The sequence below is a fragment of the Salvia hispanica genome, chromosome 4 (genome assembly GCF_029641045.1).
Source record: "Salvia hispanica isolate PSC_SH4W2 chromosome 4, Shi_PSC_v1, whole genome shotgun sequence".
NCBI lineage: Eukaryota > Viridiplantae > Streptophyta > Magnoliopsida > Lamiales > Lamiaceae > Salvia > Salvia hispanica.
Genome location: NC_142695.1, coordinates 40,526,734 through 40,546,062, shown reverse-complemented (window position 1 = coordinate 40,546,062; position 19,329 = coordinate 40,526,734). Strand labels below are relative to the sequence as shown.

Sequence of the window (19,329 nt, the reverse complement as noted above, 5' to 3'; positions counted from 1 at the left end):
CCAGTTTTTAGCCAACTTTTAGCCAACTTTTAGCCAACTGCTCCAATGGTTTCTCCCTTATTTCTCCCTTATTTCTCCCTAACTCAACATTTCATTTTTACATCATTACTAATTTAATTGTTTTATTTTTGTATATAATAAAGCTAGCTAATTTAATTTATAAGACAAAACAAATAATAGTAATAAAGTTCGTTGTATTAAATACGAGTAAACATTACAACGACGAAAAATTAATAAAAAAAAAATAGTACAGGAATGGAAAAAAAATTCAAAGTAAAAAAACTCAAGGGCGGTGGGCGCGGTTTCTATTTGCCCACAATTCTTCGATCATATCGTGTTGTAGTGCTCGATGGGCCTCCTTTTGGTGTATGTCCATGAACGCCTTGAACCGTTCATGTTCGTTGTACGGTACACTCCGGCGGACGGACTCGGACTCGGTTGAGACACCGTGACTCGATGATGCAACACTGGTGTCGTTGGTGACGTTGAGGACGCCTTCGTGTTCATCCTCGATGATCATGTTATGCATGATGATGCACGCATACATGATGTCGGCAATATCCCCCTGGTAGTAAAAGCGCGTCGGGCCCTTTACCAGTGCAAATCGTGATTGGAGCACCCCAAACGCCCTCTCCACATCCTTGCGCGCAGACTCTTGCGCTCGGGCAAAATACTTTCTACTATCTCCGATTGGGCATCTGATCGTCTTCAAAAACACGGGCCATTGCGGATAGATGCCGTCAGCCAGGTAGTACCCCATGTTATGCACATTGCCATTGGCCGTGAATTCGATGGAGGGGCCTAACCCATTGATCCGCTCGTTCAAAAGGGGCGAGGAATTGAGAACATTTAGGTCGTTGTTCGACCCGGCTATACCAAAATAAGCATGCCAAATCCAAAGCCGTTGGTCGGCAACGGCTTCAAGAATGATGGTGGGATTCGTACCTTTGTAGCCGGTAGTGAACTGGCCTCGCCACGCGGTTGGGCAGTTCTTCCACTGCCAGTGCATACAGTCGATGCTGCCGAGCATCCCCGGAAAGCCGTGGGTCCTCCAGTGCCAATCCAGCAGGAACTGGCAGTCAGCTGCGTCTGGCGAGCGAAGGTAGTGCCCCCCAAATATCTCTCGCACGCCCTGACAAAAATTCTTCAGGCACTCGTTGCCAGTCGTCTCGCCGCATTGCAGATACTCATCGAACATGTCGGCGGACCCTCCATATGCCAATTGTCGGATGGCAACAGTGCATTTCTGCAGGGGCGATAGACCGAGCTTCCCTGTGGCGTCTCGCTGGAGCCGGAACTCGGGGTAACGCGCGGACAACGCATTAACAATGCGCAGGAAGAGGGAGCGACGCATTCTGAATCGGCGACGATATACATCTGTCGGATAACGTGGTTCCTCAGCAAAATAATCGGCGAACAGCCGATCGTGCCCACCAGCGTGGTCGCGGGGGATGTATCGGCGCCGCCTGCGGATTGGCCGTTGGGGTGGCTGCTGCATTCGAGCAAGCTCGCTTTGTATGAAACGGGAGATATAGTTGTTGACTGGGTTGTTGGCGAAACCCGCGACATCCCATCCGGTGGGAGCGGGAGGTACCTCCTCTTCGGAAGAAGAATGAGATATCTCCTCGTCGGACCGAGAATGAGAAGATGATTCAGAATTCATTAAATATAGATGGAGATAGAGAAAATAAATGAAGAGAGAAAATGGATGAGGATGAGGAGAGAATGAAGAGAGAAAAGGGATGAGGATGGGGAGAGAATGAAGAGAAGGTGTGTATTTATAGGGGAGTAAAAATAGCCGTTGGGTACTAAAAAAAAAAAAAAAAAAAAACGCCGAAAATACGCCGAACGCGCCCTACAGTGGCCGGCGTTCACTCGGCGATAAATCGGCGTTAAAACGGGAACCGGCGTTAATTCGGTAGAATTAACGCCGGAAAAACGCGGACTTCTCCCCATTGCCGGCGAATACTCGGCGATATCCGGCGTTAAAACGCCGGTTTTTATCGCTGAGTGCATTGGGAGTGCTCTTAGTTTTATAATAAAATGTGAGTAGGAATGAGTTAGTGGAATATGGGGTCCACTACAAAAAATGGTAAAAGTGAAGTGTATCAAATTTTCAGGGACGGACCAAAATAGTAAACTGTATCAAATTTTCAGGGACGGAGGTAGTATCGTTTTTGGTACCTTGTGACAAAAATAATCCCAAGTACCAAACATGTGATTTTTTTGTTATGGAGGATATTTTTGAAAATTTCAATTAAATAGTACTCCCTCTGTCCCATAAAAGATGTCACACTTTCCTTTTTAGTTTGTCCCACAAAAGATGTCACGTTTCTATTTTGGGAAAAAATTCTCTTTCACATGAATATAAAAATTATATTTTCTCTTTCCATTTAACACACAAAATAAAACCTCCTAAAATCCTGTGCTGTCCCACAAGTGTGACATCTTTTGTGGGACGGAGGGAGTACTTACCAAATATATGATTATTTTTTCTTCCTTTCTTATTTCTTTTTTAGTTTCTTCTTCATTTTCTTCTTTTTTTTTAGTATTTTATCTTTCTTTCTTCTCTCTTTTTTTCTCCTTAGTTTATATTTCTTCTTCTTTCCTTTTAGTTTTTTATACATGCATCAATTGCATTCATAATATAAATTAGGAACAAAATGTCAAATTAAATTAATTATTGAAAATAATTAAATCAATTAAATATTTTTTATTAAATTACTTTATACTCATTTTAAGATTGAAACACCTAACTAAAAATATTGAACTCTTTATATCATTATGAATACAATTCACAATTTTTATTACATAATATTATATGATTCATAATTTATATAATTATACTTTAATTATTTATTAATTACTTCTAGTTCTTAGTATTATAACAATAATATTTTTATAATAATTAAATATAATTATAACTATAATTATAATTAATTATATTTGAATGTTATTAAAAATAAATAAATTATTAATTTATAACATCAAAATAGTAATATTAATATTATTAATAATAATAATATAAAGAGTGAGGAGAATGAGAGAAGATATTATAATATCACTTTTGGTACTAATTTTATGTATACCTAAAATATCTTTTATGACATAAATGAGAAAATGCATTTGTTTAGAGGGTAATTTGAGAAGAAAATTGCATCAGGTACCAAAAATGTGATTTATAGGTACCAAAAACGATATAAAATAAAAATCAGGTACCATTTACGTGCGAAAGTGAAAGATCAGGTACCATTTATGTAGTCACTCAATTTGAAATTATCATTGGATTTTTGTATCTAATTCTTCAGATCATAACAAATATGTACAGTATATAACTAACTTGGTTCCCTTGAAAATAAAAACTTTTTAAATTTTCTATTCTAGGAAGTCAACATAAAAATCGACTACTTTTTCTTTTCTTCTTCACTTTATCAATTTTTCTCTTCCTCTCTCTTATTCTGCCAATTTTTCTTTCTTATTTTACTAATTGTAAATTAAAAATTCAGAAGTTTCTATTTTCCAAAGACAGAGGTAGTATATAATAAAAAAAAATATATCGTTTTGTTGTATTTTTCAGATTTTGATATTGAATATACGTATTTATGATATTAATTTTTTATAAAAGAAAATTTATTTTCAAATTTTTGGAAGATTCGAATCAGTAAAAAAACATTGTATTTTTGGATCGGATCAGATTGGGAAAAATTCGAATGCTCACCCCTAAATTTGAGGAAAAAATGATGTTATTTCAAGTTAAGGGTTCCCTTAACAGATTGTGTCTAGGTTTGCCCTTAACATGTTAAATTGTTATTAGGTTGACCTGATAATAGTCCAATTTGTACAATTTATCGGTGAAAATTATCCCTTTTTTTTAAATATAAAATGACTTGAGTGCCTTACTACAATAATTAAAAATTAGAGTTGGACAAAACATTTTTAAAAAATTTTTAGTAAGTATGACTTACTTAGTCCTTGTTTTTATCTTATTTTTTCTATGAATTTAGCAAGTATGACTTACTTAGAGTTGGTCAAAACATTTAAAAACAAATTTAGTACTCCCTCCGTTTTACTATAGGTGAGTCATTTTATCATTTCGGGAAGTTTCTTCATAGTTGAGTCATTTCCTTATATGGTAATTTTTTTCTCTTTCTTACTTTACTCTCTCTTACTTTATTATCTCTACTTTATTCACTTTATACTTTATTCTCTCTACCTTTTCCTTTCTCTTACTTTTTTATCTATTTATTTAACACACTCAATATTCATTTCTAAAACTCCGTGCCGAAAAGTTTCGCCTCAACTATGGCGAAACGGAAGGAGTAAGTAGTACTGTATGACTTACTTAGTCCTTGTTTTTATCTTATTTTTTCTATCAATTTATTGTTTTGGAAAGTTTGTTGAGTTTCAATGTAAATAACTGGAAAAAATAAGATTTCCACTCATTTAAGGCCATATATTCCTCTTCAAAAGAGAGCTTCCATAGACATATCACACCCTTCAATCAGATTTTTGAAAATAAAGTTTTGTTTTACACAAAATTTTGCAATCTATACATATATAAAATACAAATTTTAGATTTAAATTTAAATAGTTATAAGTTATAGACTTGAATTCAAATATTTACAAGTAGTTGTTATGAATATTTACTTAGATATTTTAATAAAGACTTTGACTAATTTTTAAGAGCATTATAATGAGTAACCGCACTGTTACAATTCTTTTAATGAAATAATGAGCATTTAACAAATACTTAAGATCATTATATTTGGTGTTATACTAAACGTTATATTTCCATTGATTATATGAAAAACATCATAAAACTTCTCTATGCATTTTCTTTAACCATCGCCTAAATTTACTAAATAGTGAGCAATAAAATGATCGCTATTCAGTTGAAATGGCTAACCAATTAAAAGCAATGAAAGCAATTTAATTATGTCATTGATTATTTTGAAAGAGTAATAAACTTTTTTAGACTTTTTTTAACCATCAGCACTAATTTCACTAAATAATCATTAATGATTATTCAATTGAAATGGAAGTTTTAGGGTCTCTTATTAAACAATTATTTATTTTAATTTTCATTGTTAGCTAGATAAATTAGACCTTTTTATTTTTGTGATGTACGGTGGGTTTTACGATAGCTTTTTATGTTTTTTTCCTATAAAAATCCATCATTTTTTGGCTTAGGTTTCACTTCCTCTTTATCTTCTCATATTTTATCACAAGTCCTCTAGAGAAAAGAAGAATTTTCTAAACGACGGAATTCACATTCCTTCGTGATCTAACGCCTAGCAATACCAAATCAGTTATCCGAGTCCGGTGTGTGCGTATTTTTGAAATGACTAAGTATGGTGACAAATCAAATGTCATTAACTTGAAATGTATTTTTCATGAACGTATTTATGTTGTTGTTTCTTATCTTATTACCTTTTTTTTAGTTAATTTTTCTAAAAACCATTATATGTTATCAAATGTAGATTGAAAATGTTGTTGGATAGGCACTTTAAGGTAAATTTTTTATATTATTATTATTATTATTATTATTATTATTTGCTTATTAACATTGTCTATGTGTATATTTTTGTAGCTATAATTGGCGTTATCGTCGACCTCGAAAAGGTTATCTCACAATCTAATTCTTGGTTCATCGATATTAAGATTGTTGATTCGCAATGAGTATTGAACCATCGTTTTGTTTTTATTTTCTATTTAATATATTTTTTAAGTTACTTTGGTTGCAGGCATAATATAGTTTGTTGTTCACTATGAGAAAGTGTTATAGATTCCTATCTTGAGCAAAAGGAAAATACCGTAGGACAGATTCCTGTTGTACTAATATAGTTTTTGTATATTGTTTTGCAGAATTTTAGAATATTGGTGATGCTTTTGTATATGTTTTTTTGATATTATTAAATTAATAGTTCGAAAATTCTAAATACTTTATAAAGTTAATACATATTACATTTAAAATTACATTCATAGCAAATGAATTTAATTTTTTTTTGGTGTTATTTTCATATATGTTGATCCTTTAGTAAATAAGCAACACATCATTTTCACAAATTAATTTTACATAAGTTACAATGACATTATGTTATTTGTTGGGAATTTTTTTGTTATTTTGAGACACATTAATTCATTAGTACATAAGAAGCACATCATATTTTCAAATTAATTTAGTGCGTGATAGAGAAGTACGGAGGAGAAATTTAGAAGAAAAATACAAAAATTGAAGAGTTTAGATTGTAAAAATGAATTTGGTGAAGAAGGTGGTGCCCTCTTTCGTGAGAAATTGTAGAGTTTTGTATATCTTTTGATTATTGTAAGTTAAATTAATATTTAAAAATTTACTACTCATATATTTTTGGTATGTATACGTTTAATTGTTTATTTGTTAGTTCTACTTATGGCTTAGAAATACATGAAAATAAATAATTGACTTAATTTATTTTGAGTTTTTGTATAGAACGAATTAAAGTTATATTATTAGATAACGCAATTTTTAGATTTGGATGTATTATTTTTAAAAATAATTAATTAAATATAATAGTGTTGTAAATAATAAATATTTAAATTTTGTTGTTATAGACACTAAGAGCATCATCATCCGTGCTCTTAGCTAAGAGCACGGAAGTAGGCCCGAACCCACTTTTACTCCTTGTCCTTAGCTAAGAGCACAACACCCACATTCGTGCTCTTAGCTAAGGACAAGCTCAAGGGTCCTACCATTCTATTATTTAATTTAAATAAAAACATTTCCACAATATTAAATTGCATTAAAAATTTAAAATTACATAATTAAAATCCTAAAAAATAAAAATTACATAATTAAAATCTTAAAAAATAAAAATACATAATTAAAATCCAAGAAAATAAAAAAATACATAATTAAAATCATACTCCCTCCGTCCGCGAATAGGAGTCCCGGTTGGCCATTTTCATCCGTCCGCCATTAGGAGTCCCGGTTAGACATTTTATCTTGGGAGTATAAAAAATGACCCCACTTTTCCCTTAATTTAGAAGGTGCAATTAATTTTAATCCACTTTGATTGCAAATAATAATATAAATGGGTCCCACATTCCACTATCACACACCTAAATTATTATACTCAAATTTTTCTTAAAACCCGCACCCAACTCAACTGGGACTCCTATTCGCGGACGGAGGGAGTAATAATTAAAAATTACACACGTGTAAGACTAGTCCTCTATCCCCAATTGCCTCTTGAGACCCCGGATCATTTGCTCATGTGTTGCAAGTTGATCTGGAGTCATCTTAGACGTATCGTTCAAATAGAGTTGACCCAAGAGGGTCCATAACGTGTTGTTCGGGATGGAGGAGGCACAAAGGGAGCAGGGGCGGATGGAGTCGAGGCGCGGCGGCGGGTGGTCGTTGCCTTCTTCTTTCCTTGCGGCCGACGGGAACTGCTCGGGCTAGCGTCTGGGCTAACCAAGTTAGTTTCAGCAAGTTGGGTAGCCACATCATCGGAGGCGCCGTCGGATAGGACTACCGACCTCGACCGTTTGCTGGAGGAGTTGGAGGTGGATGCTACTATGCCGCCCCTATACTTCGGATGTAGGCGCCCCTCCTGCCAACAATCGAGGTACTTGAACATTTTGAACTCCATGCGTTGGTAGGTCGCCAAGGCGGTAGTGATGATGTCGAGCTCGCTCGTGCCGCTCCCCGCCGACCGCTCTTCCTGGAGGTAATACCCCTGGAACTTACCGATTGCCTCGTTGCATCTGAAGAGACGATTGCGCACCATACTATCATTGCGATAGATGGTTCCCCCCGGCCGGGTTTCATTGTAAAGACGAGTGATGCGCCACCAATACGTTTCCCCGGTTTGGTTCGTGCCAACTTCCGGATCTTCGGAGACTGCCAATTAGGCTTTGAACATCGTCATCATCTCACCCGGAGTGTACGGGGTACGGGTGCCACGAACAGGAGGAGTAGGAGTAGGAATAGAAGTAGGAGTAAGAGTAGAGCTGCTGCTCCCTCCCGATCTGGGTTCGAGTGCCCACCCGAACCCGGAGGCATTTTGGTCGTGCACTGGGTAAGGACGGTAGCCACCCGGAGCTTGCGAACCTTGGGTTTGAGGAGGGGCCGTAAATTTCGTTTCCGGACTAGGGAATGAGTCGGAGTCGAACCAATCGTGGTTCCAACCGCGATTGCCTGAGGGGTGATCGCCGGAGCCGTACATTGTGTAATGTAATGGGAATTTAGATGAGAGAATATGAGAAAAAAGATGAGAGAATGTAGATGATAGAATAGAAGAGAATGTGCTTTTTTTTGTGTTGAAGTGGGGGTATTTATAGATGAAAATGTGAATTTTGGGAAAAAAATTGAAAAATAAATTAAAAGTGGGTAGAAAACGGATATAATTTTTTGGAAAGTGGGAAAATATTTTTTTTTATTTAAAAATATTTTTTAAATAAATTTCGAATTTTTTAAAAAAATAATAAAAAAACGAATTTGGCAACGGCTATGCTGTTGTCCAATAAGAAAACGCCACATAGGGCTGCTCAGCGGCACGGACGTGCTCTTAGTTAAGAACAGCGCCGTGCCGCTGGCACGGACGGACGAGCTGCAGCGACGGACGAGGTCGTCCTTGTCGCTGGCATGGACGGACGGACACCGTTTTGAGCACCGCTGTGGATGCTCTAAGACACTACTATTTTCAACTACCTATTCATTTTGTTTAGGATGATGTTTTTTTAATATATTTGTTGTTATTGAGGATATTAGTAAACGTCAAATGACTAAAATATTATTCTCTATTATTAGTATTATATGTTGTAACTATTACAAGTTGATTCATTTTTCTTTCTTAATTAAATGATGTTTTAAATGTCCCGATTCATGTACGATGAATCAGAGCTCTCTAAATTTCAATAGTTTGTTATTAATAATTTTAAGTTTATGATATGTTTTAGTTGTATAATTCATAGTTATTTTATTTATAATTTTTATATAATACTAATATTGTTTTTAATTTCATTCAATTAACTAAAATTTAAAATAAATGTTTTAAAATATACTTAGATACTAGTAGTTCATAGTGGTCCACTCGAGTAAGTTACTGGCTTACTGCACATATTCTACTCGACCTAATAGGGCTTAAATAGGTGAATTTTGTTGAGTTGAAACGCAATCTCTTTCCCTCTCCACACTACAAATATTAATGCTGGGACTGAAAAATAATTGTGCTGGAGGATCTTGGACCTATTATGGCATCCAATATGGAAGTGAAAATTATTTTTCTGAAATGTTAAATAATGTATTCTTCGCCGACATAGTTGATAATGTTGATAATGTTGTTAGAATAAAAGGTTAGTGAAGAAAAAATACAAAGAAAATTGCATGTAATTGACTACCAATCACTGTTTTTCTCCAAAAAAATAACTAGTTCCTACTTCCTATACCAAAATAAACCCTGTTTTTTCTGCTAGATTTGAAAGAAAATAAGAATTATAAGGATTATATTTGAAATTTTAAATTCAAGTACTCCTTCTGAAACATTAATCATAACCCATTATTATTATCATCAACATGCATGGAAAAATCCCATCAACTGTGGGATACATTAAGTTACATGTAACACGATAAAGTTAAAAATTAATATCCTTACCTTTTCGCCTAAAATAATAAAAGAAAAAATGAAATGTATAACAAGATTAATTTTACTAGGTTACACTATTGTCACGATTAATTATAATGTTATAATTCCACATATTATATATTATATATTATTATTATTATTATTAACACTGTAACAATAGAATAAATGACAAAAAAATATACAGAAAATAGAAGTACTCCAACAAGTTAAGAAATTTGTTTGGTTTCATGATTTGAGCAATTATTATATTATGGGTACGTTCTGCAGCCCGATTTGCATGTCATGTTAATTTCAATCACAATTTGTTGAAAAAAAGTTTAGTTAATAAAATTTGGTAGCCTGGTCCCTAAGCCGTAGCATGGTCCAAACTAGCTAATTAGCATCTTATCACTGTCATTAACTTTAACTAAAGATGTTAAGTAGTTATTATTCAATGAATTAGTCAGCCGTAAGGGTATCCAATCTAGCAGAATGACGTCGATTAATTACATATTAAATCTCAATCTTTCAGCATGCACAAGAGAAGCAGCGACGTTGATGTTGTGATGAGGTATTAAGCGTCGGTGCTCAACAAAATTAGCAACCATTCTGGTACTCGCTAATAAAAAATTTTAGGATTCATTGAAGGGATAGCTAAATTTATAAAACTTAATTATGCATACAAAACACAACTAGCAACACTTACAAATATTGCTTTTTATTACAAATGAGTCACTCATCCCTTAAAAGGTCTTATAAGTGAGAGGGTTATCCATTTATATAGATGAACTAGGATCATTACGATTTAAGAGTTTTAACACTTTTATTGCCATCAATCGGTCATGCAGCGGTAGAGGCGGAAGACGAAAAATGTTGCTAAGAGTTTTATTTAGACTTCTTTTCTTACAAAAATCATACCAATAATATTTTAAAACTAGTAATCTCACTAAAACTGAATTTATATAAGAACTTCGTCACTAATTATTTTTTTGACTTCCTATTCCTCATTTACACTTTTTTTTTTCTTTCTTTCTCAAACCAATTTTGTCTCTCAGTGTTTTTTTTCTTTGCGTCAATTTCGTTATACCTAATTAAATGTGATTTTGGCCAATTTTGATAAAACTATAATATATTAGAAAAAATAAAAAAGAACAATTTTGGCCTCTCTACTATACCATAAGATGGTTACACCCCTTGAGCAGCATTAATCCTATCTCTCATTGCTATCAAAATTCATTGTTTCAATATACGAACAAGAGCGAATGACGCACAATATACTAACATAAAAAAACTGCAAGCTAAGTATACATATATTAGTATAGTATAATTAAAGATAAGCTTAATTAGGTATCGAAAACTAATATACATAATTAGTACTGCAAGCAAGCTTCACATACTATGCATGAACAAGGCTTTTAGTTAGATTTTATAACTAAAAATATAGTTAAAAAAAACATAGAATAAAATAGAAGCAAATAAACATATCGATAAGATCAGGCAAAAAAAGAAATTCCGAAGATTTAATTTTAATGTATTTTTCGGCAAGATTTGTTTATTAATAAAAGCAAAAGGAAAATATGAGATAAAGGCGGACTTTATAATATTGAAGTTGAAAAGAAAATACAGTAAAAGAGAATTAAAATACAGTAGTTGATTTAAAAGGGAGAAAGAGCATAATTAGCATGCGGGCACGCGAAGCCATGATTTGAACAGACTAAAACAGGTTTATGAATTTCTGTATCAATAATTATGATACCAAAAAGTTACCACTATATGTCTGGAAAGATACACAATTTAATACTCCATTAATTTCCCTAATGAACATGGATGTGTTGTTATCTAACCTGGATGGACACAGCAATTCTGTACGCTCAAAAATTATAAAATCAAAAGAAAAAGGAGTACAAATGATACTCCCTATTTAGTACTCGATCTATATATGGTGGTCCATGTATTTATGGCCTCTCTGTTGTCACGTTCGTGTAAAGATGAATTTGGGAGGTCACAACTAGATCAATGAATTCAAAGTTATCACTAAATTAACAATTTCTAACCATATTTGTAATTATTTTCGAATTATTTTTAAAATCTTCAAAGCTATTTTTTTCAAAAAAAAATTGTCGATGCAAACTTAGTTCATTTGATTTGAGAAATCATCTGAGTTTGACAAGAGAAAATAAAGTAAATAAACAAGGAAAGAATAAAATAGAAGAGATAAAAGTAAGAGTAAGAATAAAGTATGTAATATTTTAGTGGGTTGGAAATCATACTTGAATAATTATAAAATCCTATCGGAAAACAGTGAAGATTTATTATTAGATGTCAAAACATGGTGGCATTACAAAAATTTAGGCGCGCAGTGTCTTATTTTAAATTATTGGATTATTGGATCCCTCCCAGCCCTTTTGATTTTCAGTTAACTGACTTTTTATCCATATTTATATGATTCACACTAATAATAAAATGTTGTAATCACAACACTATCTCTTTAATGCTAATGCTTTGAAAGTGAGCATATTGCTACATGTATAAGATCCCCCCCCTTCTTCGAGAATTACTTGCTCCCGTCCATCTTCTAATGTTATTTTATTCTTCGTTCATTTGTTCTAATGTTACATCCATCAACTTCAGTTCCAAACATACTTAATTTGAAGAAACATATTGCCATATGATACAATACATGTGTCCCTCTGCTTTACTTGAATTGCCATCATACAATATTTTCGTTATTTTAATATTGTTTTGTAAAAAATAGTGAGTTTTTTTTTAAAATTTAAAAGGGGTAATAGAGAATGGTATATAGAATGATAGAAATATAGGTATTTAACACTTAAATTAATCGGTAATAAGTGGAGTAGTTAGTCCATGAGATTTATATAATGCTTTCAACTCTCTCTTTACATCAATATGGAATTTGCCAACTAAATTTCCAAGCCCTTTAAGTACTAAATATTAGAGGTTTGGATTTTTTGCATCTCCTTTATGAAGTCGAGATATATATGGTAGTTAATCATATTTAAAATGTTTTAGCTCAAATATATTGTTGGATCAGTTAAAGTTTAAACTTGTTAAATGGTTAGAAAAGAAGATTTTTGGTGTAATGCTTTGATATGTTCATTACTATCGTAGGTCCCCTTTAAATAGGAGTTTGTACATTGTTTACATGGTAAGGAATAAATGTGAATCAATCACTCTACATAGAATATTGCCACAATCTTCACTCTACGCAGAATATTGCCACAATCCCTAATTTAGGGAATTGTTGATTTCTTGACTAATTGATTTCTTCCTTCTTTAACACTCCCCCTCAAATTGAGTAGTGGGATCGCCGATACTCAATTTGTCGAGAACTCCTCCGAAGCTTCTTGAACTCACCGCCTTTGTCAATATATCAGCTAACTGATCTTCCGAGCGCACAAATGGCAACTCAACAATGCCAGTTTCAATTTTCTCCTTGATAAAGTGCCTATCTACCTCCACATGCTTTATCGTGCTGAACTGGATTTTCTAAAATACTTATTGCAGCTTTGTTATCACAATATAGTTGGCATCTTCCTGGAGGGAAATTGATCTTCGTCAATAGTTTCCTTAACCACAAAATCTCTGTCAAACCACTTTTGATTCCTCTGAACTCTGCTTCTGCACTTGATAGTGCCACCACTTTCTGTTTCTTGCTCTTCCATGTTACCAGATTTCCTCCAACAAATGTGAAGTAGCTTGAAGTGGACCTTCTATCCACTGGATTGTCTGCCCAGTCAGCATCAGTATATCATTGTATTTCTAAGTTTCCGTTTTTCTTCAACATTACTCCATGTCCAACTGTCCCCATCAGATATCTGACGATCCGCAGTGCAGCTTCCGAATGCTCAGTCTTGGGCTGGTGCATGAATTGACTTACAACTCCTACAACATAGGCAATATCAGGCCTCATGTGGGAAAGATAGATGAGTTTCCCAACTATACGTTGATATCGTCCACGGTCTGCTGGCTCAGCTCCTTCTTTTATTTGCAATCCATGGTTGACCATGATCGGTGTATCAGCTGGTTTATACTCAAGTAGACCCGTCTCTGCCAGAATGTCTAAGATGTACTTTTTCTGCCTCAGAAATATCCCTCGTGGCGATCGAAGAACTTCAATTCCCAGAAAATACTTAAGATCTCCCAAGTCCTTCATTTCGAATTCCTTGAAGAGATTCTCCTTCAAACACTTGATTTCTTCTGCATCATCGTCTGTTATAATCATATCGTCAACATACACTATAAGACAGGTAGTCTTTTCTTCACGCTTCTTCAAGAAAAATGTATGATCTGAGTTACTCTGTTGGTATCCATAGCTCTTCATTGCATCCGAAAATCTTCCAAACCAGACTCTTGGGGACTGTTTTAGTCCATACAAAGTCTTCTTCAATCTACATCCTTCTCCTATCTTGAACTCGCCTGAAAAACCAGGCGGTGCCTCCAAGCAAATTTCCTTTTCCAGTTCACCGTGAAGGAAGGCATTTGTAACGTCGAATTGATATAGTAGTGATACGCTCGGATTTTGCACTATTTTAAGATCATTATTTGGTCTGATTTTTAAGTCAATGTCACTACATGTCCAATAATCGCATATTTCATTGGTATTTTGACGTGTTTTGTGAGAAATGTGCAAAATTGAGCCGAAAAAGGGAGTCAAAATGCAAAGTCTGGAAATCTGGAGTTCAGACGGCGACCGGCGACCACCGCAAGTTGTACGGTGACCGCCAGCGCCCGGCGGTCAATGTTATGTAGGGGCCCGCCTCGGAAATTCACGCTTGGAAACGAGTCTCACCCGGCGACCACTGGAGGACATGCGGTGGCCCGCCGCCGAAGGTACCGAGACTTTGGACTGCAACGCGGCGACCGCCGGCCAAGGTGCGGCGGTCCGCCGGGGAAAGGCGGCGAATCTGAATTGCCCTAAATCTGCTCCAAGATTTACCATATTTTGATGATCTTTTCCTTCTACAATAAGGATTGACTTTCCCCTATAAATAGGACCTCAAGCTTCATCAAATTAGAGCTTCTTTTTGCAACATAAATTCCCAGAGATTAAAAGGTAGAGTACGTCATTGTGCAAGGAGTTAAAGAAGGATTTCAAGAAAATCAAGAACGATAAGAATTCAACCTACGGGTTCTATTTGCTTTAGTTTTATATTCAAATTGTCTTCCCTTCAATCTATGTGTTTAGCTTATTCCATTATGTGTAACTAAACTCATAGGATTCTAGGGATGTGTTAGAAACGACTTTGGTTATACAATTCCAGTTTTCTATTTAATATTCGTTTTGTTTTTACTTTGTTCCTTCCCTAAGTAATCTTGATGCTACATGATTGAGTGACACAATTATGTATGATTTAATATAACTTGCTTCATAACTGTGAGAGAGTTCTAGCGAATTAGGTCCACTTAGTAGACGCTACAGTTAACTTCCCTTAAAACGACACTGTTAATTGAGAGTAAGGAATTTTCAAGGGTCTTAGGAGCTTTTTGGAGTTACGTGTTAGGATTGACAACCCTAATATTGTAATCAACGTATGTATCGCATGAGCATAAGCTAGGTGACTCGTCCTATCAAAGTAATAACTGTGCTAGGTGATTCACTTGGATTTTACATGATTTTAGAGGGTAGTTTTATTTGGTTTTGATCATATATTGTGTACATTGAGATATGGTTATAGCTACTTCTCTATTATGTTGGTATTTTGACCATTTTGTGAAGAATGTGTAGAAAAATGTATAAAATATGTGGATGTGCAGCTGCTCAATGTTCGAGACAGCTTTTCTGGAGATTTTGAAGTCTTGTTCACATGCAATGCATATCATACTCTTCACCTTCGAAAGAGCTTCGTGTGGATATCTTAAACGTCTCAATCGGAGTTCGATAGAAGAAGTTATGGCCGTTTTACCAAAACTGTGCGGAGCAGTGACATAGCTGGCGACCCGCCAGCAAAAGACGAGAAAAATTTCGTAAGCAGCTGGCGACTCGCCAGCTTCGACGCACACCCAAGCTGGCGTCGTCCGACAGTTTATTTTGGGCCCAAAGTCAACCCTAGGCATATATATATATGCCTAGGAAACGCCTCCAAACACAACTTACACGCCTCCTACCCCAAAAATACCACTTTTTCACCTAGGAAGAAGAGAAGAACGAGCAGAGGACGAGTATTCATCGCTAGATTGAAGACGAGGCCTCCAATCCACCCAATCCAATTCTAGGAGTTTCTACTTTTAGTTTTATTCTTGTTCAAACAATGTTTTTGAATATTTCTTTGAATATTTATTTGACTTTTGTGTTTAACATGAGTAGCTAAATCCTTCGTAGAGTTCTACGGGGGAGATACAATGATTCTTATGTTTAATTGATTTCCTTTTTCTTTGCATTGGCTCATGTGGTTATTTTGACTTCTCTTGTGCTTATACATTTATTTGATTGATCACCTTATAAATACATGTGGATTTTACTACAATACTCAAGAGATGAGTAGTTTAATTTAAAAGAAGAGAAGTTGACGTCTTTGCCAATATAATCGACAGATTTGAGCCTTTGAATGAAGCTAAGTATCTTAGGAGCTTTTAGGAGTTGTTGCCTTAGTTCTAGGAAGGACACTTCGGTTCTAGGTAGCAATCTACAAATTGTATGCCTCGGGAGAAGATATAGTTTTACCTTAGTGATAGCTTAATAACCATTGAGACTCTTTGTTGGCATGGTTTGGAAGTTAATTGAGCATAGGATAGTTGTTATCGATCCCGTAGGATTCTACCTTTCTCATCCTTGATCTACATCTATTTTCTCTTATTTGTTTTTAGTTCTCTAGTTCTTTTTAATTGCTTTTACCTTGCTTTTAAGTAGATTTAGAAAAACTAAAACTTTTCGATTCATCTAGATAGTAGTTGAGGTTGGTTCGTGGTAATTAGGTTGACATTGATGGTCTCTGTGGATACGATACTCTTTGCTTACTATTTGCTACATTAGCCCCGTACACTTGCGGGTTTACTTGTGTTAAAAATAAGTTGAGTCAAGTTTTTGGCGTCGTTGCCGGGGACAATTTTTTGTTACTATAGCCTAATATCGTGATAAAAATTAAGATTACTAATTTAGATTTTACTTGCTTTATTTTTTTTTCTTTTCTTTTTGAGTTATTCTCACCATTGTGCTTTTCTTTTCAGGTTGTATGCTCACTCGCTCTAAGGGGCAACGAGTTATTCGATCATGTGATCGAAGCATCCAACCGAAGGAGAAACGCTCAGAGAAGGCTCAACCAAAGGCGATCACTTTCGCCTCTTAAGAGAGAACCGCCTACTCCTGTTGCAATAACAATGGCGGACAACGAAGAGAACAATACACCACATCCAGATCCGGAAGTCCAACAACTCCAATTACAACTTGCAGATGTGGTGAAACAGCTGAAAGAAAAAGAGGAACAACAAGCCACAGTGCCAGTGCAAAACATGTACACTTAAAGATGGGATCGATGCAAATCATTTTGAGCTCAAGCCAGGATTGCTTAATATGGCTGAGGCTAATGCTTTTGCGGGGAAGGCCAATGAAGATCCCAACAAGCATCTCACTAAGTTTATTCAAATCAGTAACACAGTGAAGCTTAATGGGGTGAGAGATGAACAAATCAGACTAAGGCTATTCCCATTTTCCTTGAGAGATGATGCTAGAGATTGGTACGACAGCATGGGTCAGGATCTGTTAAAACGTGGGATGCCATGGTAGACTTATTTTTGGAGAAGTACTTCCCACCCAGCGAAGTGCTAAAGAGGCAAGCAGAGATAATTCAGTTCCAGATGAAGCCTCATGAGACAATTTGAGAAGCATGGGCCAGATTTAAAACATTGTTGAAGAGATGCCCCAAGCATGGTCTAAGTCCGGGACATCAAGTCATAGCTTTTTACAGGGGCTGCATTCCAGATGCAATGCGTGAACTGAATTGGAGCGCGGGAGGAGCACTCCTTCAATTTGGAGAGAATGATGTCATGCAAGTGATTGAGAGAGTAGCTTCCACTGATGAATGATGGAATAATGAAAGAAACAAGTCATACATGGTGGCCTCTGCTACAGAAGATGATAGGATAGATAGAATGTCAAAGCAGCTAGATCTTTTGACCACTCAACTGGGGATCATGGAGATGAGACAACATGGACCAGAACATCAAGGAAGAGTTGAAGGTGTCAACTATGTGCACCAAGGAGGGAATAACATGAACTTCAACAACTATCGCCCCAACCAAGGTGGTGGTAACTATAACAACTATGGTAACAAAGTGCATCCCAATCTCTCATATGGGAATCCAAACAATGCTCTGTAACCACCGCCAGGATTCACAGTGTCTAATGGATGGGTAGAACAGCAGAAAAAGCCTACTACTGAAGATATTTTGGCAGCATTCATGAATCAGACTACCAAGTACATGGAGAAAACTGACAAGTACATGGAGAGCACTAGTCAAAAGTTGGGGAAGGTTGAAAACGACATGCAAAGCTTGAATGTGCATATGAAGAGCATTGATACTCAGATTAGTCAAATTTCTCAAGTTGTAGGTGTCCAACATCAGCCAAGGCAATTTCCAGCACAGACCATAAACAATCCCAAGACTGCAAGGCCATATACTTGAGAGGTGGTAAAAGCTATGAAGGACCTTCTATGCCTGTAGAGGAAATGAAGAGTACTCCAGAGGAAGATGTCAGAGCAGAAGAGAATTCCAAGGAAAAGAATAAGGTGGACATTCAGACCAAGAAAGACGCAATGCCAGAAAAATTGTCCCCTCCCTCCATTCCTACGACAGTTAGAGTGTCCTTCCCATTTGCGGTGAAGAAGAAGAAGTTGGATGAGCAATTCTCCAAATTTCTCAATATTTTTAGGAAGGTGCACATTAATATACCATTGGTGGAAGCTCTGCAAGAGATGCCTACATATGCAAAGTTCCTAAAAGATGTGCTCTCCAAGAAGAAGAAGTGGATTGATTATGAGACGGTGAACATATCTGAAAACTGTAGTGCGATAATTCAAAAGAAGCTACATGCCAATTAAAGATCCTGGGAGTTTCAATATCTCATGCGTCATTGGAAATGACAGACAGACAAAGGCACTGTGTGATCTGGGGGCGAGCATAAATTTGATGCCATTATCATTTTTCAGAAAGATGAAGATCGGCACTCTCAAGCCGACTACAATCACACTGCAAATGGCAGATAGATCAATCACCTATCCTAAAGGAATTGTTGAGGATGTTCTGGTGAAGGTACATGACTTCATATTTCCCGTCGATTTTGTAGTGTTGGATATGGAGGAAGACATGAATGTGCCGCTTATCCTAGGGCGCCCATTCCTAGCAACAGGAAAAGCATTGATAGATATAGCAAAGAGAGAGCTCACTCTTCGTATGGGCAACAAACGACACATTTTGTCTATCTATAATGCTATGAAGAGTCATGAAGATGAGGAACTTGTTATGAAGATGGAGTGCAAAGCTGTGCATGTTGTAGAGGTCCAAAAGACACAAGCAATTGAGTCTACATTGGGGGATTTTACATTGCCGTGTTGGATGTTTGGTTCATGTGGTGGATCACTTTCTAAAGAAGAAACTGCATCAAATTCTAAAGTGAAGGAGAAGAAAACAAAAGCTGCAAATTCACCCAAAGTGGAAACCAAAATTTGTGATGGAGCTTTGAAAACTACTTGGTGGAAGAAGAGATTGG

The 19,329-nt window shown here is 35.7% G+C and overlaps 1 protein-coding gene across 1 annotated transcript; it reads left to right on the top strand.

Annotated features, from left to right (window-relative positions):
- Positions 1–17,133: 17,133 nt before the first annotated feature.
- On the top strand, positions 17,134–17,645 carry LOC148928650 (uncharacterized). The gene is made up of 2 exons (XM_089056740.1): positions 17,134–17,342; positions 17,528–17,645. The coding sequence occupies exons 1-2, from the start codon at positions 17,134–17,136 to the stop codon at positions 17,643–17,645; spliced, it is 327 nt and encodes a 108-aa protein (XP_088912866.1).
- Positions 17,646–19,329: the final 1,684 nt, after the last annotated feature.